General features: G+C 40.0%; 2 protein-coding genes across 3 annotated transcripts in view; both read right to left on the reverse strand.

Moving 5' to 3' along the window:
* The window catches only part of LOC120434433 (butyrophilin subfamily 3 member A2-like), a 29071-nt gene extending 25463 nt beyond the window's left edge, over positions 1-3608 (reverse strand). Inside the window, exon 1 of one of the 2 annotated variants that reach the window (XM_039602531.1) lies at positions 3496-3605. In XM_039602531.1, coding sequence (XP_039458465.1) covers positions 3496-3510 — 15 coding nt within the window. In that variant the 5' untranslated portion in view covers positions 3511-3605. Of the gene's footprint in view, positions 1-3495 lie in introns of both variants that reach the window. The other variant, XM_039602524.1, reaches the window with a different exon arrangement.
* A 7380-nt stretch (positions 3609-10988) lies between these two features.
* Positions 10989-18003, reverse strand: LOC120434446 (butyrophilin subfamily 3 member A2-like). The gene is made up of 8 exons (XM_039602563.1): positions 17903-18003; positions 17163-17323; positions 15648-15735; positions 15121-15459; positions 14178-14456; positions 12529-12648; positions 11603-12127; positions 10989-11474 (listed from the first exon to the last, which is right to left on the reverse strand). The coding sequence occupies exons 3-7, from the start codon at positions 15724-15726 to the stop codon at positions 11607-11609; spliced, it is 1338 nt and encodes a 445-aa protein (XP_039458497.1). The 5' UTR covers positions 15727-15735; positions 17163-17323; positions 17903-18003; the 3' UTR covers positions 10989-11474; positions 11603-11606.
* Between the last annotated feature and the right edge of the window lie 8460 nt (positions 18004-26463).

The following is a 26463-nucleotide window of genomic DNA, read 5'->3' on the forward strand; positions in this document are numbered from 1 at the left end:
AATTATGGAGTTCCACAGGGTTCAGTGCTAGGACCAATTCAATTTACATTATACATGCTTCCCTTAGGCAGTATCATTTGAAGACATAGCATACATTTTCACTGCTATGCAGATGACACCCAGCTCTATCTATCCATGAAGCCAGATAACACACACCAATTAGTTAAACTGCAGAAATGTCTTAAAGACATAAAGACCTGGATGGCCGCTAACTTTCTGCTTCTTAATTCAGATAAAACTGAGGTTATTGTACTCGGCCCTGAAAATCTTAGAAATATGGTATCTAACCAGATTCTTACTCTGGATGGCATTACCTTGGCCTCCATTAATGCTGTGAGGAACCTTGTAGTCATTTTGGACCACGATATGTCCTTCAACGCACATATTAAACAAATATGTAAGACTGCTTTCTTCCATTTGTGCAACATCTCTAAAATTAGAAATATCCTGTCTCAGAGTGATGCTGAAAAACTAGTTCATGCATTCATTACTTCCAGGCTGGACTACTGTAATTCACTATTATCAGGATGTCCTAAAAACTCGCTGAAAAGTCTTCAGCTAATCCAAAATGCTGCAGCAAGAGTACTGACAGGGACTAGAAAGAGAGAGCATATTTCTCCTGTTTTGGCTTCCCTTCATTGGCTTCCTGTTAAATCCAGAATTGAATTCAAAATCCTGCTCCTCACATACAAGGTCTTAAATAATAAGGCCCCGTCTTATCTTAATGACCTTGTAGTACCATATCACCCTATTAGAGCACTTCACTCTTGCTCTGCAGGCCTACTTGTTGTTCCTAGAGTATTTAAAAGTAGAATGGGAGGGAGAGCCTTGAGTTTTCAGGCCCCTCTTCTGTGGAACCAGCTTCCAGTTTGGATTCAGGAGACAGACACTATCTCTACTTTCAAGATTAGGCTTAAAACTTTCCTTTTTGCTAAAGCATATAGTTAGGGCTGGGCCAGGTGACCTTGAATCCTCCCTTAGTTATGCTGCAATAGACGTAGGCTGCCGGGGATTCCCATGATGCATTGAGTTTTTTCTTTCCAGTGACCTTTCTCACTCACTATGTGTTAATAGACCTCTCTGCATCGAATCATATCTGTTATTAATCTCTGTCTCTCTTCCACAGCATGTCTTTATCCTGTTTTCCTTCTCTCACCCCAACCGGTCTCAGCAGATGGCCGCCCCTCCCTGAGCCTGGTTCTGCCGGAGGTTTCTTCCTGTTAAAAGGGAGTTTTTCCTTCCCACTGTCGCCGAAGTGCTTGCTCATAGGGGGTCATATGATTGTTGGGTTTTTTTTCTGTATCTATTATTGTGCGATCTACTGTACAATATAAAGCACCTTCAGGCGACTTTTGTTGTGATTTGGCGCTATATAGATAAAATTTAAATAAATAAATTTAATTGAATTGAATACTTGTGAATACTTTAATACAAGTGATATATGAAAACAAGCAGAAGAAATATTGTTGGTTAAGGTTTTTCTGGCAGATTTTGAGCGTGTAGATTTTTGTACACAAAGATATTGAAATGGTGCAAAATGCATAAGCAGAGTATGGATGACTAAAAGACTAACGGTGCGTTCACACCGGACGCGAAAGAGGCGAGCGAAAACGCCCAAACGCCCCTAATGTCACGCGTGCACATTTGCACCTCAAGCGTGTCCAGGGAAAATCCACCGCGCCTCAAAATTGCATCTTTCCACGCGCGTGAACCGGAAATGTGGGAGGAAGTTGTGCCAGATGTGTTGTGCTGCAGATGTCCTCTGAATAAACACATTATCTTGTTAGCGGAAAGGTATTTGTACATCAGTGGGAAAATATTGGGACAGTAGGCGGGCTTGCTAGCTTTTGCACGGTTTCATCGGGTCAGTCTGGAAATTAAAAAGCAGAATGAATGAACTTACCAGGTTGCCCAATCTCCTGACTAATGTGCCTCCAAGCTAGGTCCATTTTATTCCTGTCTCGGTAGAAGTAGCAACTTGCATCATTTAGCTCTGGATGATTAGCCACGGCACAGATGAGCTTTTCCTCCATACGGAGTGACTGGATCTGCCCCTTTGACCTAGTTACAGCCACGTCATCGGCCTCCTGATTGGTTGTCGGGGCGTGATTTGACACCGGAGTTCATATTTTCCAACTCAGCGTGTGCACAAAATGCAACACACGACCTGATGCGCGTGGTTTTCTTTCGCGAGTCACACGCGCCCCACGCGGTACACTGACGTGCGTTTCACGGGTTTTGGCGTTTTCCCGACGCAAATCTGCCTCCGCATTTTCGCCGGACGCGCAATCGCGTGTCATCGTGCTCTTTCCATTGACTTTACATGTGAACCTGACGCTCTGGCCGCCTCTTTCGCGTTCGGTGTGTGCGCACCGTAAGACACTCTAGATTTTTAAAGAAGATGTCGCGCAAAAATCCATGGTGCAAGCTATAACGCAGCTAAAATGTAGTCACATTCCTTTGTTTCACTGACTAGATTAACACTGCTGACATTGTACTAATGCCTGACTGTCACACTCCCACAACTGACTGCGGATGATATGTCATCATCAGGGTAACCGGTTTTGGGGTTTTTTTGTTTGTTTTTTTCAGCATGAACTGTGAGTCTTTGGGCTAGTGCTCTCACCCATCGAGCCAATACAATATTTTCCTTTGAAAGTAGAAAAGTGAGGTCTCTAGCTATGATTGACAGAGTGCAGAACAAACCTGATGAGTCTAAAGCTTAAAATCAACAAAACACCTCCAAACTTTCAGGATTTTTTCTGATGACTAAACTGACTCTTGTTCTCAAGAGTTTGTATCAAGCAGTCATTTTCAGAGGAGAAACCGAAACAATTCATGTGAGTTGACTCCACCCACTCTGTACACAGCAGACCAATCAGCACCAGCCTGTGGCATTGACAGAAAGAAAATCTGAGAAACCTGCTGCTGCAGTCAGCTCTGTGTTTTATCTCTGTTTGCTAGATACATTAAAGAAAAGCACAAAGGCTCAGCCAAGGTTAGAGATGACCCATCAAACACTCACTAAACTTAGACTATGACCTTTTATTTTGAATTTAACCTGCTCCATAGCAGTGTAACTTAGGTACATAACTAAAACTGAAAGCTCAGAGTTTCTTTTAAGTCACCTCGATGAGACAAAGTCCTGCTTTAAGTGCAGGTCTCTGCACGACTCCAAGAACAGTTCTTTATAAACATAAATACAGCTTTTCTCACACTTTGCTGCTACATTTGGAGCTTTGTGGAAGCTTTTAACAACTGACAGATACATTTGTCATCTTGTATGTGCTCACAGTTTGACAGAGAAACAACAGTCTGACTTTATCCAAAGTTTATTCAGTGACATGTAGAAAAAAATCACTTAGTTTTTTTTTCTTTTTTTTACCACATATTTCAGTGTTTTTTATAAGGTTCTTGTTTGTTTGTTCTCTGAATCAAAAACAAAACAACAAACAAAACAACAAAGAACCAAACAAATAAATAAAAAAGACTTACCACGGATAAAGACATAGTGATCCAAACTGTCGCTGTTAAAGTGAAATGAATCGTTGGAGCTGAGCAGGAAACAGGAACTGAGACAAGTATTAACGAGTCACTGCAAAGCAGACACTCGAGTCTGATCAGTTTCTAACGTTCATTGCTGCACATTCCTTTGTGTTTATCAGATAAACACTGAGCATGACGAACACAGGGACGGTTGACCTTGATTGCATATTGCATCAGATCAGTACAGATCATGTGTAGATAGCTCAGCAGTTTCTTATTACCTTCAACAAGGAGCTCATGTTTTTGGTAGTGTTTGCATTACGTTCTGTCTGTAAACACAACAGCTCTAAAAACTCTATAGGGTGTAGAGCAGGATGATGTTATAACAATCCATTAAAATCTGGTTTGCATCCACCAAGGTCTTCAAGGTCAACTTTATGACTTGTTGGTGGAACATTGACAAAAAGTCTTAAAATGTGTACACCTTTATAAGTGCACTGTGTAACAACATTTATAAAGTATAAAGATTTAAAATATCATGTCACGTTTGACCTCTGACCTCTCCCTGAGTTCAACAGATCAACCTGAAAGTCAAAGTAATGATAATGCTATATAGAGCTGTTTATTTAAAACTATGTCCCTGTTGGTACTGACAGCATGTAGGGAATGATACATGGGGATTGTAAATATCAGGTTACTTTAGTCTGACCTTTTCTTTAGGGTCAAATATGGTCAAACTTTCATAAAATGTATTTTATCTATAATTCAAATTCTACTGCCTTTATATTGGTGACATTTTTCATGACTTTATTTTGTGCACTACAGTAACAGGTTGCAACCACTTAAATACAAAACAGTACATGTACAATGTTCCTGAATGTTTTTAAATAAACTGTTTCTTATAAAAACCTTTTTGGTATTTATCATTAAAAATGTATTTGAGTCAAAATCAAATGAATGCTACACATGTTTCTATTTATGTGGATATAGTACTAATTATACTCGAAAATTATGTCATGTATATCAAATTAGTTTTTAAACATTTTAATATTCCTTGTATACATCTTTTGCAAAAAGTTTCTTTGGTGCCCCTTGCACCAAACTTTGATGTATTGCTGGTTACATACAGCCAATTTTGATTTTTGCGAATTAACCTTTTTGTGATATTGTTGTGGAGAACAAAAAACGGCTCAATTTATTAAAATGAGGAGATAATGATCACCTCTTCCCTGGGGTGAAGAATTTGGCCACTCTGGCATGGAGGTACAAGAATAAATCAATTTACACATCATATTAACATGAGTACGGTTTTATTAACCCTCATGCTGTACAGAACCTGTGATGTCCAGGTGGTATTCCTCTGGTGTTCTGCTGTGAAAACTTGTGGATTTAGGGATTAACATAGTTGCAATGTTTTCCTCTCTTCTCTTATTTAATGTGTGTGATCAGAACAATTCTGGAGAAGATGGGCCTACAGGGGAAAGTCACCCCCTTGCAGGCCAAAAAGAAATGGGATAACTTACAAAGTATCGATGTGTGTTATCAAGAAGATAATTCTTAAGAACACAAGTTAACCCTTTAAAACCGGTCGGAGTGGGCATGTTCCGTTTTGCGTAACTATTTTTAAATCCCTGTAGAACTGCAACCACGTAAGGTAGTGCAATATTTTTTTTTGCATATGAAACCGGAGGAGTTGTACTTACATCTTATGCCATCAGCTTGTTGTAGGTCACGGTTTCCTTCCACATATAGCTTTGCAAAAATTGCATAAAAAGTGCTTGCAGCAACAAAAACATAATATTCCAGAAACACACTTTGCCGATCTGATCAGCTGTTCATAACACTTCCTACGTTGGCATAGACGTCAGCGCGAACTAGCTCATGACCGCCATTATTGCCCGAAACAGGAATTGAAGCCATTTTTTAAAAATTTATTTATTTATTTATTTTTTTTACCTTCAGGGCCTTATAAGCCTATAGTTGTGTTTTTTAAAGTCATGTTTGACTTTATGCTTTTCTGTATCGTTTCTTCGGACTTAATGCATATATATTATTAAAATTTGGCCTATAACGGTTGTATTGATGTATAGCAACTTGAAATACTCCCAAAAATGGCACTACAGCATTTAAAAATATAAAGATAAGCTCTGGCGGACTTGGTTCTATGCTAGGTCTTAAAGGGTTAATAAATCTACAATTACTAAGAGTTGTTATGTTGTTTTTATTTGTCTATTGACATTTTTTGATTTCCTCTGCCTGTAGGATTGCAAGTATTCAGGGTCAGGAGAAGGAGTCAGTGGGAACCCCACTGCTGCTACTTGGCCCTGGTTTGCCCTCATGAATGAGGTAATAGGACAGATGCCTTCCATTAGGCCTCCTATCCTAATTTCCTCTCTCGGGGAGAGAGGAAATTAGGACACTCCAGGGCCAAGCACAGCAGTGGGTGACCAAAACAAAAGCTAGGGGGAAGAGAAAAAGAGGTAGGAATGATGAGCTGCTACACCTCATCAGAGAGGACATGAGAAAGCAAAAGAGAGGCTGAGGAGAGGAGAGCAGGGAGAGGACACACTGTTTTCAATTTCTGAAAGATTAGTTCCAAAATGAGAAATATATTTATTTGAATATATTTGTTACATTGTTACATGTGTTGTGTTACTTTAAAAGTTTTGTTATGAATAAATTGATTACAAAAAACAGTAATTGTCACTGAACTTTATTTACAGGTATTTGCAGCATGTATGAACATAACGCTAACTTTGTCATCAAATAAATATCCATATAAAATTGTTCAAAGTAAATAACAATAACAATTAAACAAGAATATTTCTAATACACCAACAATATTTAAAGAAAGAAAAACAATGTTTACAGTTTTTCACACAGGACTAAGCTGAGTGACCTGTTCCTGAACTGTTTCTTTAACAACTGTAATAGATTACAGGAAGTCTCTGGCAGTGTTGCTGAAGCTGCAAAGCAAGATCAGAAATGGATGGGGTGCTGCAACTGAGACCTGCGGTTTAGAGCTTTAGGATGCTTCCTCCCACTGTTTACTGCATCGTCCATCCACAGGGTTTGCAGGACTGGCTCAATCAACGGCTGCTACACCACTAAGATATGCAAGCAGGAGACGGTGGATGCTACATTACTACTAGTATAATACTTGTAACTCTTTAGCAGACAACAGTTTGATTAAGAAAAAGATTAAAAGAAGATTAGATTCTATAAGTTTCAAAGACATTTTGTCACGGTTTGCCGTGGCAAGCCGTGTGGGAATTATTTAGGACCAGGAAGCAGCAGCTCAGGTGCAGGTGAGTATTTATTGACAGGAGTGAAATAAACAACAATGGCGGGTGACATGAACAGGAAAACCTAAACTGGGTAAAACTAACAAAACAAACCAGAAACCAAGATGCAGGGAGGTCCGGGGAAATACACATGGAGAGACGCAGGGAGACCGAGGGGAAACAACACAGATGAACCAGCAACTACTAAGACAAAAGACACGACTAAAATACACTCAGAGAACACAGGGAGATTACACACAGGTGGGGGACACAGCTGGGAGAGATTAACCTGACGAGACAAGGGAGGCAAACTGAAAACACTCACATCAGATGCAGACCTTCACAATAAAACAGGAAACACATACACGCAATGCCACAACACACAGACTGGGGAACACAGAACATAGGAACATGAAACGTGAACAGGGAATGTACAAGAACCCCAAAATAACCAAAACCACAGAATAATAACATAAACACGGAGTCGCAGACTCCAGATCATGACACATTTAGTTTATATATTTTATATAACACAGTAAATGTGTACGGTCGTACACATGTTATGTGTTATATAACAGTCACTGTAATTATCCATGAAACTAGTAATTCCTAAATGCGTGTAGATAAAAAAAAAACATGCCAGTTTTTCTAGCTCCTCGAGAATTAAAAATGTACAAAAAAACCGAGCGACATTTCTGGGTCTATTTTAAAGTTTCCGCGCTGTGGCGCTAGTGACCAGAAAAATGCGGAGGTAAGGGCAGACTTGAATGAAGGCTGGAAGACTGTCCAATTTCATAGCCGCTCACTTCCGTCCTACCCGGCCGTCGAAGGATCCTACCTACGTGGAGCAGGTAGGTAGGATTCTTCGGAGCATCCTTCCCCTGAATTTGGACAGAGCAAACGAATCCTGCTACACATGTTCAAATACTCCTGCATAAGAAAGTCACTGGGAGCTGCTTTCATGTCACGGTGAAAATCTTTGGAGCAAAGCGTTAGAGGTCACCACATAAAGAAACAGCAGACAGAGAGTGTTTTCAGACTTCATCTCAAACACCAAAGAACTATTTCAGCTGGAGTTGTTGATCCATTTCCACTTTGCAGTAATCTTTTCTGTTCTCTGCTCGTCCATCACTGTTTGTTTGGATCAGCCACCAAACAGGACAAGAACAGACCACAGCAGACAGTGAGGTCTGCAGAAAACATCACTGCTGCAGAACTGACCTCCAATCGGGAAACAAGTGGGTATCGTCACTGCAGATCCATCACACCCATCACACTGTAACAGCTGCTAACCTCTGGCCAAAAACAAGGTAAAGCAAGCAGACGTGTACAGTTTCTTTCAACAGGCCATAAAAAACATGCTGAACCACAGCGTGTTGTTTATACACTTAACTGTACACACCCATGTATGTACTGTATATATAGTATAAACGAAGAGTTGTTATATTTTCATATTTGAGGTATTCCTCATAAAACATATTTGTGACATGAGGCCCTTTGCATTTTTATTTATATTTTCATTAATTTTAAGAAATTGGAGTTTTTGTATCACTTGTATCACTTTTGTATGCTTGCTCTGCATATACTGCAGAAGCTGGGTCTTCCCTCTGAAAGGCACAAGTTGTTCATCCACTGTAACACGATAAATGAGGATGAATGTATGCCTGCAGTTGACCAGGAACAGGCTCCATATGTAGCGGAAAGCTGCCATGTGGTTTGTTTTCAGTCGGTAGGCTCTGGTCCTCTTGTCATCAAAGTGCAAGAAACGGCGAATATCTTTAAATCTTTGAATTGACATAGTGGCCCTGTACAATGGGTTATGCAGAGGACTCCCAAAAAGCACACCGACTGGTACATCCCAGTTCTTCTCACTTCCTGCAAGAATGGTCAGTCAAATGAGGGCCAGGAGCTTATGTTTGATTACATTTTTCCACTCTTTTCCCCTGTCTGTGGCGACTCTTCATGCCTCCATGTTTGTGCATGTCAGCACCTCTTCTATTATATTATCAGACATGAACATCTTCCATGCATCTATTGGGGAGACAGTACTAAACCCAGGTGCAAGCCCTGGCCGTCTAATTCGTCTAATTCAGACCTTCCCAAAGTGTGGGGCCCATTGCAGGGGGGGCGCGGCATGAAAGAGGGGGGGAAACAAAACGCTTGGACACTGCTAGCACGGGGTGGCCACAGAAACGCAAAGCAGGAGATGAAGCATCCCTGAATATGTTTCCAAACCAACTTCATTCTAAGCCAAAGACTAGAAAATATGGTGAAGCATATCTTCCCTTTGGCTTCACCTGCACAAGTGCTGAGGTAGGTCTCCCCTGCAGAATTGGTTTTCCCTGTGTCGGGAGCAGCGCTGGGTTCTCCAAATCACAGACAAACAGTATCCCACAGCTGTTTATGCTTTTGAACCCATTTTGCACAGAGAGGCATTTTTTGAAAAATGTATTGATAGCAATGTTGAATATTATTACACAGGGGAAAAAAAACAACTACACGTAAAATAATTACACCGTGAGGCCTCTGCCTTTCTAAATGGAGGGACAGTAACTGCGTGAGTATATGTAAGCATCTAAAACCTGCAGACAGTCAGATAAACAGTATTTTGTCTCTATGTGCCATTCTGCAATTCATCTCATGTAAACAATAACGTGGCGCACAGCGTGACGTGAAAAAAGGCACATACCTTTGACGTGGCGTGATGAACTCTGTATTCCTTGTCCACACGTAAACGCAAAAAAGGAGTTTTAAAAAATCTCAGTTTTTGGTGATTCGAAATGCCGTTTACGTGTGGACGAAACAGCTGCGCTTTCAAAAATACCCGTGTAGGTGTGGACGTAGCGTGAAAGAGTTAGTAGTTTATTTTATTACTACCTGTAATTTATTGCAGATTACTTGTATTTGCTTAATTTTTTTACTAAGTGTTTGAGGTGTGAAATAAACCGCAATGGAGCAAAATATGGGTGTGTGTGGTTAGAGGATGTGCGTGCGTGCGAGCGTGCATGCGCGCGTGCGGTGGGGGGGCGCGAACATTTTTCTCTTAAACAAAGGGGGGCCCGGCAAAAAAAGTTTGGGAACCACTGGTCTAATTCATTCTGTTAGACTCAATATCCATTTCCTCTTCAGAGGACTCATCAGAGGACTCCTCTGTATCTGACTGGCCTTGTTCAGTGGGGGGGACAATAGTCTGGGTCCTCTATATCTGAGATGTCCGATTCTGAGTCAATGCCTCCGATGGCCTTTTCATCCCATCCGTCCTGGATCATTTGTAGGGCAAGGTCCATAGGGATTCTAGCTGGCCTCATAGCAGCCATGTTACTTTAGATATTTAAAAAAACATCAGAAAGTACAATGTTTGAAATGCACAGAAAACTATAAACAGATCTGCACATAAATGGTCCACAGGTGCGCATTCGCTGTAAAAATAAAAGACGCGTACCAGATAAGAAGTTGGAACGCGCATTTGCGTACATAAGATAATCTGGAGGAGGACAGACATTTGTTCAGAACTCTTAAAGATGTCGAAGAAGCAAGCTCCGTAAGCAATTACTTTGGTGTTCCTCCACCGCAAAAGGAGCTCATATTCTCGGAATTTCTTGGAATACTTTTACTTTTGACACCGAATGCGCACCTTCAGACCACTTATGTGCCGCCCTGACTATAAATCATGTATGTTACTGTGTAAAAATGAATTCGTGATCCATCAGATGTGTAAGTGGGACAGTCAGAGTTGCTAAGAATGAAAGTTTCATAGAAGATTCCATAGGAACTGCTTGGGGTCAGGATTTTGGTCCTCATAAGGGCTGTTGGTCCCAACAAGTATGGCTGACTTCCAAATTTTGGTCCCCACCAAGATAAGAATACATGGTTACACACAGATGTGCTTTCATCACTGATCAGTTTAGATGATTAAATCATCAGAATAAATTATAACAGTAAAATTATTATTAGAAATCAACTTAAATAATAAACACATCAATATATTTTTTTGTAACACAGAAAAAAAATTCAAGTAAAATAAACATCTGACTTCTTAGACAGATGTTCATCAAGTGAGTTTCTTCTGAATCTCTTCTATTTTGTTCTAAAGAAACAAAATACAATCTTCTATGATAAAATTCACTCAAAATGCATGTCTTGTTAAACTGTATATAGTATAAATTTAAAGCAAAAAAATATAGAAATATCAGGCATCACATTGCAAAATGACAGCACTGACAAAAATAACCCATGTTTTATTTGTTGTGTTACTCTGTCCTTCGCTGATTAAAACAAGGAGAGACACTAAAGACACTGGGAACGTAAATTGAACACAACACGACAGTTTGTACATGTGATTTTAGCAAGAAATATATTCCAGAAAAACTCATCCTGACTTCTTGGACAGTTGTTCATTGTTTCTCGCTTCTTTCTCTGACAGTTTCTTCTAAATCTCTTTCATTTCTTTATTTCTCTCTCAAGTGTATCCCCATGTGATGTCTGTCTTGTGTGTGTATGGTCGGGGGGGGGGTCCCATTTCACTGCAGGGCAACCTGCATGTGGCGAATAAAGCCTTGATTGATTGATTGATTGCTTAAATGTATATAGTATAAATTTAAAGCAAACAAAGAAAGAAACATTAGGTCTCACATTGCAAAATGACAGCAAGAGAAAAAAAACAGCAAAATCCATGTTTTGTTTGTTGTGTTACTCTGTCCTTTGCTGAGGAAGAAAAGCAAAAAAATGGGTTAGGTTCATAACTGACGACACTGGGAATGTAAACTGAACACAACACGACAGTTTGTACATGTGATTTTAGCAAGAAATATATTAAAGAAAAACGTACACACCTGCTCAGTGTTTCTCACTTGTTTCTCTGACAGTTTCTTCTAAATCTCTTTCATTTCTTTGTTTCTCTCTCAAGTGTTTAATAATTTGTTCCTTGTCTTTTTCTAGCTTTCCCTTTCTTTCTGTCATTTGGATTATAATGTTCTCTGTTTCCTCCATTAGCTTTTCTGTCATCTTTAACAGTTCTTCATGTACTTCTGTTCTCTTTTCTAGGTTAACTTTTTTATCTCCACGCTTCTGCATTCTTTTCTCTCTGTCAGTTTTTGGTTCTATCTCCAACTTTTTCACGGCCTCTTTCATCTCTGTCTTGTCCTCCTGCAGTAGTGTGATGAGTTTTTCTCTCTGGTTCTTCAGAAATGTCTTCTGCTCCATCAGTTTTTCAATGGTTTGTCTGACATGTTTTAAGTCTTCCTCATTGTTCTGCAACTCATCTTCAAGTCTTTTCTTTTCCTCACATTCTCTCTGTAATTTCTCCTCCATCTCTGTTTGATGTAGTTCATTTACATCCTCATCATGTATCCTGATTTCTGTGTGAATAAAAATGCAAAAAAAAAAATTTTCAAAAGTAATATCACTGAGAGCTAAAAAAAAAAAAAAAAAAAAACAGACTTGCTTGCTACAGTAAACATTTTTCCCTCAAAATTTCACACTTGCAGGGGAAAATGAAATCATAAACAACATCACAAAAAAGTTAAATAATTCGCACTGAAACAGTGTTAATGAAACCTAATAAATATCAGGTAGATATATATATTATGTTTTTAAGAAACATTTTAAACTAAAACACTAAAAAAATATAGATTATGTTGGTTCCAAAGGTAGGGATAAATTTAGTAATCAGTACGTGTTTAAAGTTCCAAACTACTGCATCCATGAATGTAATGATTATCTGCGTTTGTCAGAAAAGTTTGATAAAGTTAGAACTTACTGGTTTTCTTTTGTCCGCATTTCCATATTAGTAATACTGTTGTAACAATCACTATTAAGCAAACAGCTAGGTTGATAGTAATCTGAACAGCAGGATTACACTGGACCAAGTAGAATTCACCTTAAATCAGAAAGCACACAGAATATACTGTCTGTAAATAAGAAGTAATGTGAATAACTAATAAAGGCAGGCCATAGCTGGACTGGCCATCGGGCATACCGGGCATTTGCCCGGTGGGCCGATGGTGATTTTTCATTTTCATGGGCCGATGGGGGGTTTTTTTGTTTGTCTTTTGAAATGGTATAAAAAATGAAAGGTGGTGGATTGGCCAGATGTTGGCAGATGTGTAAAAATAGCTCAGTTGTTTGGTAGTGGCTATGGCGGAGCTTCCACTGAGGCCAGCAGGTGGATTAGGGAAAGGTGAGGCAGGAGGAGGAGAGACCTGAGGCAGCTGCAGGTGAACTGAACTTCAGGTAAGAAGTTATGACCTGCAGTCTATCTGGGTCAGATATAAACCAAGTTTAGGTGGAGTTTATTTTCGTTGTGCTGACTTTTTACAGTCAGTTACAATAACTCGTACTGCGTACTAGCTAGCATGACGGAGTTTCTATACAGCTGGGTGGGTGCTATGATGTTACTGATAGTGAACTTTATTTTATTCATAAGGGTAGTTAGTAGAGTTGCCCACCATCCCGTAAAAAATGGAATGGTCTCGTATTCAGAGAAAATACTACGTGTTTATTGTTGAGCTGAAAAGAAACAAAGTTTGTCCCGAACTTCAGCTAGAATGAAAAAAGACACAAAGCTGGATTTATTCTGTGTCTTTGCTGCACAGCTGCCGCTTCTTCTGTTATTCTCTCCCCCTCCCTCTCCTGTTGCTACTTCAATCACGAAACTGATCAATGATCAGCTGATCGGCTTTTCTCTCTTGTTTATTTATCGCCCACTTTGCGCCAGAAAGAGGAAATAAGCGAATGTCGCGTTAAACAACAGCAGCACGTTTAAGCTTGATCAGCTGTTGTTAGAATTTATTTAATATTACTTTCTAGTATCAGCTGATGTTTGCTGGAGCAACAGCCATAGAGCTGCTGGTCATGATATCGGTTTGGATATGTGGTGAGAGGAAACATGAAGATGAAACCAGGAGATGTCCTTACTGAATCATCAGAGCTGAACAGGTGATGGAGAAACAGGTTTACCTTTTAGGTGACATGGATGAGCTAAAGGGAAGTTATGAGCTATTTCTGAGAGACAAATAACACCAGGATCCTTTTCTACGTAGTTAACAGCTGGAAACTGTGCAGGGGACGGTCTAGCAAAGTTTTGCCACGGGGCCAGGTAGGGAAAATAACAGGAATGGGGGGGCACAAAGAAATACTTTTCTTTCTTATTCTCATTTAAAATGTCTAGCTTTTAATAAATAAATATCTGAATCTTACAACCAAAGTTTTAATCTTATGTAAAATGTATAGAAATCCTACATAAATACCAACAAGACATTTTACATCACTGTCACAATAGCGTTTGTTTTCATTCAAAGGCTTTTTGGCTCTTCCTATAATACCTGTTGGGCCGGTCTCTACTCAAAAAGCCCGGGCCGTTTTTTTGTCCCATTCCAGCCCTGAGTCAGTCATATATCATTTTTCTACCTGAAACATGCATATGTGCTTCTTCAATCTGGTTGATGTTCTTCTGTTGGACTCTGCAGGTGAGACTGTAGGTCTGTCTCTTGCTCACAGTCACAGTGCTGCTGACAGTATAGAGGCCATCAGAACCTTTGGCACTGTTTGTAGATTCAGCTGTGATTTGGTTTCCCTGACTGTTCAGCCAAAACACCTGAGGCTCTGGATACCAGCCGTTAGATTTGCATTTAAAGAAGATTTCATTTTTGACTTTGAATATCTCCACGACTACAGAAGAAACAGAACCTACAGAGGAAATAAGGGTAAAAGTTACTTGGAATGCAAAGTTCAGAATTAAAACATTTTTGAATTATTTCAATGGTTCATGTTAGTCCAAATTCCTTCCAGATTACCTTTGATTACCCTGTGGTCATGCCATATACTTAAGCTTTTTGTTGAAATGGTACAGTGGCCTAAATTGTAATTATAAATACTACTATGCTCTTTTAAAGATCCATCATGGTTGTCTGATTTAATCCTGTTACATGTTTAAATGTCCATCTGGTCAGGTCAAATGCTTTTTTCTTTTGTTGTCTTTTACCCACCTGCCCAAATGTTCCTCTCATTGGCCTTAACGCCCTATGAAATGTCTCTAATTCTAAATACCCTGACTATCTTCCACACTTCTCTGCTGTTAGTAAAATGCACTTCTTGAGAACTCAAACTATGCCATGCATCTGGTCAGTCCAAATCTCAATCCAGTTAGCTATGTTAGCTCAAGTAAGAACTAATCTGTCTTTCCCAAATTTTATTCAACTTATATACTCCTGTAGATGATTCCCTTCCCAGTAGAATATCCATCTTGTCATCCAAGGTAACCTTCTGGTATTTGTCAATATCCCATCCCTTAATGTTTTTCTTTTTTTCTTTTTTTCCTTTTTAAGAGCATATGGGATTGATGTCAACTTACCAACAACGAGCTCCATCCCAGTTTCTGCACCAATTTCAGGAACAAGGCAGTTATACATTCCTGCATCAGAGACTTGCACTTTGGAGAGTTTCAATGAAATGTCACCACATTTCAGTTTGTTGATAGACAGTGATGTTCTTCTGGAGTACAAAGCATTCTGAGTCAGGAGCTCCGCATCGTCCCGCTTTAAGTGGACAAATCTAGGTTTAAGGTCACGTCTAGACCATTCCACAGTCAGGTCAACAGCATCCCTAGCTGGTTCTAGCTGGCATGGTAAAATGATGTCATCCCCTGTCATTGCAACCAATGGTTGAGTTGGACCAATCATCTGAGACTGACCTGCGGATAAAGTATAATTAATAATAATTACACTTCATTTGGGTAATTTTTCTTGGGCTGCAGTTTCCCAGGTGGTGTTGTCTTCATATCTTTCTTCCAGTTGTCTTGCAACACTCCCATCACATATACACAAAAACTCTCACCACATTAAAATTATGTTCATTGTTCAGTATTACTCTGCAACTTACCTCCACAATGCCATGTTAGAAGAAGAAGGATGACATCATGATAGAAAACCAAGAGAAGCTTGTCCTTCATTGAACTCATTCTCGATTTCTGCATAGTAAAAAAAATATAAATAAATAAAAATATAAAAATGGGTATGGAAAGTATTCAGACCCCCTTAAATTTTTCACTCTTTGTTGTATTGCATTTTTGCAGATTTGGAGGAGGTAGAGCAGGTCATCTGCTAATCTGAAGGTTGGTGGTTGGATTTGCATGTAAGATTGAAAGCACACACCTAGAGAAAACATTCTGTGAATGAAGCCCTTTCAGTACTCAGAGTAGAAAATTGCTAAGAACATTTACCTGTGATATCAGTTACACAGTTTCAAATTTATACATATATTCTGTTGTGCTTATCTTTTGTTATTAAGGTTTTCAGTGCTGGTGCAGTTTGCATAATAAATGTGCTCAATAATGAAACAGATGTTGATTTAAAAGTAGTTTCACACACATGCATATAAATCACTCTTGGGGCTCCCTGGTGGTCACACCAGTTACAAAAAGACAATAATTTCGTGCATTAGCCTACAATGGCAAAATGGTTGAATCTGAGGGAATACAGTAAAAATGTCAAAAACCACAACTTTTCTTCAAAATAAAATGCTGGTTTTATACTACAACAGTACTACAAGAGACATTAAAAAAATGTGGTTTCAGTAGAAGTGAATGGGGCATTTTTGTGTCGAAAGACTACACAAAAATAATAATGGAATCAAATCAATGTTGTTGTTGTTCTTTGACATGCCCAAGAATCTAATCACCCCAATGTCCCATCCTCATCCTATTTATTACATGGAAAATTAGTTTTTCGTGAGTTTGTTTGAATAAATAATTAATACATCAGATGTTTAAACAGTCATTTAAAGGCTTAAAATCCTAAAAACAATTTAATGTTTTATAATTTTGAAAAGCACTCAATTTGATTAAGTGATTAATCAGAAGAGTATGGATGACATGTCAGAGTAAATGTGACTAAAAACAAGATTTCCTTCAAATTGTCACAATCTATAACACGGCCAACATGATTGCCAAATAAATAAAAGTCCTGAGAAGGGCATGTGGGTTTTTACAGTGTAGTAAACAGTAGTCACTCCCCTGTGGTTCACTCACAACAGTAACATTCTTACATTGTACTAATGCTTGACTATCACATTCCCACAACTGATCAAGGGTGATATGTTATCGCCAGGATAACCAGTTTTGTTTTTGTTCTTTCAGCATGAACCACGAGGTTTGGGCTGTTCCTTTCGCCTCTTGAGCTGCTGCTATATTTTCCTTTGAAAGCAGAAAAGTGAGGTCTCTAGCTATGATTGACAGAGTGCAGAACAAACCTGATGACTCTAAAGCTTAAAATCAACCAAACACCTCCAAACATCCAGGGTTTTTTCTGAGGAGGAAACTGTCTCTGCCCCCAAAGAACTGAAAAGTCGTGTTAACTGATGATTGTCACAGTTCAACACAGACAGGTACATACTCACTTTAATCTCAGTAAATTCAGCAAACGTGCTTCATCTTCAGTTGTTTCAGACAGCTGGGCTCCTGAGTTTGTATCAAGCAGTCATTTTCAAAGAAGAAACTGAGATTATTCATGTGAGTTGACTCCGCCCACTCTGTACACAGCAGACCAATCAGCACCAGCCTGTGGCATTGACAGAAAAAAAAATCTGAGAATGCTGCTGCTGCAGTCAGCTCTGTGTTTTATCTCTTTTTGGCAAATAAATTAAAGAAAAGCACAAAGGCTCAGCCAAGGCTGGAGGTGACCCATCAAGCACTCACCAGGAACACAGATAAGCTTAGACTATGACCTTTTATTTTGAAATTAAGCTGCTCCATAGCAGTGTAACTTAGGTACATAACTAAAACTGAAAGCTCAGAGTTTCTTTTAAGTCACCTCGATGAGACAAAGTCCTGCTTTAAGTGCAGGCCTCTGCACGATTCCAAGAACAGTTCTTTATAAACATAATACAGCTTTTTGCCGCTACATTTGGAGCTTTGTGGGAGCTTTTAATAACTGAAAACATTTGTCATCTTGTATGTGCTCACAGTTTGACAGAGAAACAACAGTCTGACTTTATTCAGAGTTTATTCAGTAACATGTAGAAAAAAATCCCTTTGTTTTTCACATTTTTAGTGTTTTGTTATAAGGTTCTTGTTTGTTTGTTCTCTGACTCAACACAAATGAAAAACAAAACAAACAAATTAAAAAAAAAAGACTTACCACAGATAAAGACCCTAGACGCTGACATAGTGATTCAATCTGTCACTCTCAAAGTGAAACAAGTCGCTGGAGCCGAGCAGGAAACGAAGACTGAGACAATGATTAACAAGTCACTGCAAACCAGACACTCGAGTCTGATCAGTTTCTAACGTTCATTGCAGCACATTCCTTGGTGTTTATCATATAAACACTGAGCATGACGAACACAGGGACGGTTGACCTTGATTGTACATTGCATCAGTTCAGTGCCGAATCCGATCATGTGTAAACCAAAGAGGAGCTCAAAATGGTTTCAGGAGTTTATTACCTTCAACAAGAAGCTCTTGTTTTTGGGAACATTTGCATTTCATTCTGTCTGTAAACACAACAGCTCTAAAAGTTTTGAATGTATTCTGATAAAACTCTGTAGGGTGTAGAGCAGGATCATGTTATAACAATCCAATAAAATCTGGCTTACATCTACTGAGGTCTTCACGGTAAACTTTATGAGTTGTTGGTTGAAAATTGACAAAAAGACTTAAAAGTCATTATTATGATTCTTAAAAGTGTGCTGTTTTTAAGAACAGCACACTTCTATATATATATTGTAAGTACAAAGACTTACAATATCATATCACATTTGACCTCTGACCTCTCCCCAAGTTCAGAAGTCATAGTAATGATAATGTTATGTTGAGCCATTTATTTAAAACTATGTCATTGTTGGTACTGACAGCATGTAGGGAATGATACGTGGGGATTGTAAATATCAGGTTACTTTGGACCTCTGACCTCTTCTTTAGGGTCAAATATAGTCAAACTTTCATAAAATGATTTTCATCTATGCTTCAAATTCTGTTGCCTTTATTATACTGCTGTGCTTCATGACTCTGTTTTGTGCATTAAAGTAACAGGTTACAACCATTTAAATACAAAACAGTACATGTACAATGTTCCTGAATGTTTTTTAAATAAATCTTTTTCTTATCAGTTATAAGTTATAAGTTATAAGTTTTTTTCACTTCATATTTATCATGTATATGAATTTGACTAAAAATCAAATGTATGCTACACATGTAGTCACATAAATAGAAAATAATTATATTTAAAATGATGTAAAGTATATAAGATTATACAGCGATCGTGGCTCAAAGAGTTGGCAGTTCATCTTGTAATCGGAAGGTTGCCGGTTCGAGCCCCGGCTCGGACAGTGTCGGCCGTTGTGTCCTTGGGCAAGACACTTCACCTACCGCCTACTGGTGCTGGCCACAGGGGCCAATGGCGCGATATGGTAGCCTTGCTTCTGTCAGTCTGCCCCAGGGCAGCTGTGGCTACGACTGTAGCTTGCCTCCAACCGTGAGTGAATGAATAGTGGAATTGTAAAGCACTTTGAGGGTCTCGAAAAGTGCTATATAAATGCAATCCATTATTATTGTTATTATTTTTAAAACACTCTCTGACATGTTTATATGCTGGAAGCAGAGGCTCCCACTCATGTGTGGAACAAGTCAGCGTCAGTGTTTTTAATGTTTTGACACTAAATTAAATGGTGACCTCTAGTGTCCAGCTCTGTTACTGCACTGAAAGGACGCAGCACAGCTGGAGCTCTGTGAGTTCAGCCTCTGAGGTCTTCAGGTGAACCGGCCCGTAGCTCCAGGTTGGCTGCAGAGTTTCTGACCTTAAAAGACAAACATCAGAGGTCTTTGTGATCAGATCAGGTTCTTTGTGTCCTTCCTTCATTTCCCGACTCTGACATCAGCTCACAGCTTCTAATGAGTGACTGGTGTTGAGATTCAAGATGAAATCCAAACTTCTGCTCAATAAGAAATGTTCAGGTTTTCTCTTCAGCAGCTTCCAAGATCTCTTCTTCTGACTCTTTGTGTCCAGCTGTTAGTTTCCACATGCTGAGGCTCTCTTCATCAAGGCCTCTACACTGGTGTGTGAGCACGAGTCACTCTGTTTAAAACAAAACACAACTGAATATCACAAGTTTAACAAACGTCAAAGCAGAGACGGGACAACAGAAACAATAATATTTGATGAAAGTGCTCTGATAGAGACTGACCTCTGTCTAAGTCAGTATCCACCTGCTCCACCCAGGATCAGCAGGATGAAGCAAACCACTGCAGCAGCAGCAGCGATCAGTCCTCCTTCGCCTAAAAATAAGAACGTCCCACAGAGGAGACATTACTGAAGTAGAACCTAAATGTGACCCGTGGTAGGTACCTATTTAAAATAGGACGGAGCCGTAGGCGCACAGTCAGTTAAAAAGAATTTAATTTTTAATACAAAATAAAAGTAACAATGTAACAGCGGCACTAAAAAACAATTAAAAACTTTACCTTATTTAAAAGCGATAAAACTGTATGATTGCCCGGGAGACAGGACAAGCGCTGCGGGAACCATTAAGAACAAATCAACATAACACAGGTTAAAAAGGACGGCAACTGACACACAACCCCAGATGGGCAAAAAAACTAGAAACAAACAAAAGCTTCAGTGCCGTCTTCACTCAGGCCCACCGCTGTGCATGCAGAAGCGGTGAGAAAAAAAAAAATTTGTTTTCCTGCAGCGCCTTTACCGTTCATGACTACATATATACATACATATATACATATATATATATATATATATATATATATATATATATAAAAAAAAACCCAGCACGCCTCACGGGCGGTTTATCCTTCAAGCTCGGGTCCTCTACCAGAGGCCTGGGAGCTTGAGGGTCCCTTGCAGTATCTTGGCTGTTCCCAGGACTGCGCTCTTCTGGACAGAGATCTCCGATGTTGTTCCCGGGATCTGCTGGAGCCACTCGCCTAGCTTGGGAGTCACCGCACCTAGTGCTCCGATTACCACGGGACCACCGTTACCTTCACCCTCCACATCCTCTCGAGCTCTTCTCTGAGCCCTTGGTATTTCTCCAGCTTCTCGTGTTCCTTCTTCCTGATATTGCTGTCATTCGAACCGCTACATCGATCACTACAGCCGTCTTCTTCTGTTTGTCTACCACCACTATGTCCGGTTGGTTAGCCACCACCATTTTGTCCGTCTGCATCTGGAAGTCCCACAGGATCTTAGCTCGGTCATTCTCCATCACCCTTGGGGCATCTCCCATTTTGACCTTGGGACTTCCAGGTTATACTCGGCACAGATGTTCCTGTACACTATGCCGCCCACTTGGTTATGGCGTTCCATGTATGCCTTGCCTGCTAGCATCTTGCACCCTGCTGTTATGTGCTGGATTGTCTCTGGGGCATCTTTACACAGCCTGCACCTGGGGTCTTGCCTGGTGTGATAGACCCCAGCCTCTATGGATCTTGTACTCAGAGCTTGTTCTTGTGCTGCCATGATTAGTGCCTCTGTGCTGTCTTTCAGTCCAGCTTTGTCCAGCCACTGGTAGGATTTCTGGATATCAGCCACCTCCTCTATCTGCCGGTGGTACATACCGTGCAGGGGCCTGTCCTTCCATGATGGTTCCTCGCCTTCCTCCTCTTTCTTGGGTTTCTGCTGCCTGAGGTATTCACTGAGCACACTGTCAGTTGGGGCCATCTTCGTGATGTATTCGTGGATGTTTCTTGTCTCATCCTGGACTGTGGTGCTGACACTCACCAGTCCTCGGCCCCTTCCTTCCGCTTAGCGTACAACCTCAGGGTGCTAGACTTGGGGTGAAACCCTCCATGCATGGTAAGGAGCTTTCTTGTCTTGATGTCAGTGGCTTCTATCTCCTCCTTTGGCCAGCCTATTACCCCAGCAGGGTACCTGATCACGGGCAGGGCGTAGGTGTTGATGGCCCGGATCTTGTTCTTACCATTCAGCTGACTCCTCAGGACTTGCCTGACCCTCTGCAGGTACTTGGTGGTTGCAGCTTTCCTAGCGGCCTCTTCATGGTTCCCATTCGCCTGTGGGATCCCCAGGTACTTGTAACTGTCCTCTATGTCTGCAATGTTGCCTTCTGGTAGTTCAATCCCTTCAGTTCTGACTACCTTCCCTCTCTTTGTTACCATCCGACTACACTTCTCCAGCCCGAATGACATTCCAATGTCATTGCTGTATAGCCTGGTAGTGTGTATCAGTGAATCGATGTCTCGTTCACTCTTGGCATACAGCTTGATGTCATCCATGTACAGGGGTTACATGAATAGGATGAGGGACCTATGGATTCTTCGATACCCAACATCCACAGTGACGGCGAAACAACTAGTAGCTCAGTGTTCCAACATTCGAAAGAAGGGACTGCTCTCACAGCTAGAGATTGACGAGGTACAACATAAATGCTACGGCAAGGAGGAGTCAGGACGCCAGGTCAGGGGAGATATCATCACCCCACCCGAGATTGGGTACATAGCCCCAAGTGCGATAGGAGAAGGATCGTTGAGTGCGAGAGGAACTGACCTGAAAGATAGGATCATGGCCAAGCTTGAAACCTGGACCCCCCCTAGCCGGTTACCAAGATTACATGAAGTACCCTCAGAAGGTCTGCTAGATGATGTTAATGCAGCGCTACGGACGATACCTACAACCACGATTACCGACACTAACAAGCTGATCTACACTACGGCAGCAGTGATCAGTGAGATGCTTGGCTACAAGTTGAACAGCCACAAGGGGCAGTACCCTCCATGGAGAAGGAGGCTAGAGGGCAAGATCAAAGTAGCACGGAGGAGGTTAGCCAACTAACGGAGTTGCAGAAAGGCGGGACAAAGAAGGTGCATAAGAAATACAGCAAGCTGTCCATACCTGAGGCCTTGAAACTGCCAAGCAACGACTCACAGCCTTGGCCAGCCGCTTGAGGAGGTACACCAGAGAGATAGAAGGCAGGAGAATAAACCAGCTGTTCTCCACAGAACCAGCAAAGGTGTACTCTCAGTGGCAAGGGAACAATAACAGAACAGCACCACCAAGGCTGGAGACGGAGCAATACTGGAAGAGCATATGGGAGAAGGACGCAACCCATAACGGCAATGCTCAGTGGCTAGTGGATCTGAGGGCAGACCATAGCGACCTCCCTGAACAGGGTCCGGTAACCATCACAGTGGCAGACATCCAAGAAAGGGTCTCCAGTATGAAGAGTTGGACAGCACCAGGGCCCGACATGGTTCACGCCTACTGGCTGAAGAAGCTGACTGCACTCCACGGCGTCTGGCAGCACAAATGAACCAGCTGCTAGTTAACGAGAGACACCGGAATGGCTAACCGAAGGTCGGACGGTCCTGATCCCCAAGGACCCCAAGAAGGACCGGTCCCATCCAACTACCGACCAATAACCTGCCTCAGTACTACATGGAAGCTCCTGTCAGGCATCATATCGGCTAAGATGAACAGGCACATGGGTCAATACATGAGCGGGGCACAGAAAGGGATTGGCAAGAATACCAGAGGCGCAAAACACCAGCTACTGGTAGACAGAACAGTCAGCCGAGACTGCAAGACCAGACTGACCAACCTGTGCACAGCCTGGATTGATTACAAGAAGGCCTATGACTCAATGCCCCACAGCTGGATACTGGAATGCCTAGAATTGTACAAGATCAACAGGACCCTAAGAGCCTTCATCAGGAACTCAATGGGGATGTGGCACACAACACTAGAGGCCAACTCAAGCCCATAGCACAAGTCACCATCAAGTGCGGGATCTACCAAGGAGATGCTCTGTCCCCACTGCTGTTCTGCATAGGCCTGGATATATATATGTATATATATATATATATATATATATATATATATATATATATATATATATATATATATATATATATATATATATATATATATATATATATATATATATATATATATATATATATATATATATATATATATATATATATATATATATATATATATATATATATATATATATATATATATATATATATATATATATATATATATATATATATATATATATATATATATATATATATATATATATATATATATATATATATATATATATATATATATATATATATATATATATATATATATATATATATATATATATATATATATATATATATATATATATATATATATATATATATATATATATATATATATATATATATATATATATATATATATATATACATATATATATATATATATATATATATATATATATATATATATATATATATATATATATATATATATATATATATATATATATATATATATATATATATATATATATATATATATATATATATATATATATATATATATATATATATATATATATATATATATATATATATATATATATATATATATATATATATATATATATATATATATATATATATATATATATATATATATATATATATATATATATATATAATATATATATATATATATATATAAAAAAGGGTTAAAATACTAAAAGAAACAACATTTGTAGTGCCTACTGATACAGAAAAAATAAAAAAAAAGACAAAACAATCGACAGCCGCAGCAGTCGGGCCGTCGACTTACACCAGTTTAAAACAAATTAAAACACTGATGTGTCGGGTCCTTTGCCCGCAACCAGAAATCCACCTGGCAAAGCAGCAGCTCGGTACTCTGTCCACAAGTTCGTGTCACACCCTAATAACTGTGGGTCAGTGGCGATGAAGTCCACTGTACCGTTCTCACGGGAGCAATGTTTCCCACCGTTCTAAAAGAAGTTTAGGGGAGAACCCATATCAGACTTTCATAGAAAGAAGTTACAAACAGCAACTTGCCCAACTTGGACTGAGCACTTGCAGCTTCAGGTTTGCAGAGAAAATGCCCAATTGCCCACACCTGCGCTTATCAAAGGAGCAAAGACCAGCTCCGCCCACCAGGGGCGGTTCCCAGACTCAGGTCTCACCTGTCACATAAAGTCTTTGCACTTTGATTCTGAAGTTGTTCCATGGTTAGTAGAAACAGGTTTTTTGCTGACAGGTGAAGCTCTGCCTCTTTTTATTTCATGTTACTGACCTGCTACCAGGTAGTGACAAACTATCCCTCCAACTTTTTTGTGTTGTTGCCATCAGCTTCAAACTGAGCTGATGTTTTTTTTCAATAAATAGTAAAAGGTCTCAATTTAAACACTTGGTGTTTTCTATGTTCTGCTGTGAATCAAATGAGTTTATGTGATTTGCAAATCACTGTTTTTATTTATATTTTCTACAAAGCTCCAACTTATTTGAGAATAGGGCATAAAACAGGTCACTGTTTATTGTGATCTTTACAAAGAATATTTTTACCTCTAATTTTGTTATTTTTCATTCACAGCTGCTGTTTGCAGAGGTCTGGATCGCAGCGCTGTTGTTGTCACCACAGTTTTAGCAACGTTTGACTGTGAAAAAAAAATGTTTTTAATTAACAGAGAGAGGAAAAAAAAACTTGGCTCTGTAACTCTGGGAGTAAACATCTGTATATTCCTTCACCTGAGAGCTCCACCTTCTTGATCTTGATCAATGTGTTGCAGCTTTTCAGGCAATCCTTGAAAAGCTCCATCCTACCAGATTTCGGTTTTAACAGTGCACATGCCTGTGCTGGCTCCGTGGATCTTCGGGGTCAGGAGGAAGGTCCAGTCTCCACCACTCATGGTCCTCTACCAGAGGCTCAACATGACATGGCAGGATGGCATGATTGTCATGAGTGGCCACGATTAGCTGAGATGAACTGATAAACATGAAACATTTTAGTGTTTTTAAAACAGGGTGAGGCTCAAATATTCACATATTCCCTGAGCATCCGGCCAGAGTCAAAGAGCCCTGCTACACATGTTCAAACACTACTGCATATTAGAGTCACTGATAGCTGACTCTCACATCATGGTGAAAATCTTTGTAACAAACCGATAGAGGAGGTCACAACATGAAGGAGTAGCAGACAGAGAACTGTTTCAGCTGAAGTTGTTGATCCATCTTCACTCTGCAGTAATCCTCTTTGTTCTCTGCTCATCCATCACAGCTTTTTTGGATCAGCCACCAAAAAGGACAAGAACAGACCACAGCAGACAGTGAGGTCTGCAGAAAACATCACTGCTGCGGAACTGACCTCCAATCAGGAAACAAGCAGGTATCATCACTGCAGACCCATCACACCCTGAACACTGTAACAGTTGCTAACCTCTGACATGTGTACGGTTTCTTTCCACAGGCTAAACTGTCTGTATTTAAAACATCCACCATACCTGCTGCCAGTGTTGGGGAGTAACGGAATACATGTACCGCCGTTACGTATTCAGAATACAAAATATGAGTAACTGTATTCCGTTACAGTTACCGTTTAAAAAGGTGGTATTCAGAATACAGTTACTTTGTTGAAATAAATGGATTACACGGCGGTACTTCCCTGTTTCATATTGTCGCGGGTCAGGACTGTTTGGGTTTGTTTGACAGCTACGTTCTGTTGTTCCAGGCGGCAGCGTTACGGTTGCCATGGTTACAGGGTGACGCTCTCTCTCTGCGTGTTTCCTGGGTGAGAGAGCGCTTTTTTGTTGTTGTTGTTGTGCTAAGCTAACAGGCAGAATGCTACAGGCATAGCTCTAAAGAATGTAGCCTCATGGGCAGTGTAGTCCGTGCTGCAGGGAGGATGGACTG

The sequence above is a fragment of the Oreochromis aureus genome, linkage group 3 (assembly GCF_013358895.1).
Source record: "Oreochromis aureus strain Israel breed Guangdong linkage group 3, ZZ_aureus, whole genome shotgun sequence".
Taxonomy (NCBI): domain Eukaryota; kingdom Metazoa; phylum Chordata; class Actinopteri; order Cichliformes; family Cichlidae; genus Oreochromis; species Oreochromis aureus.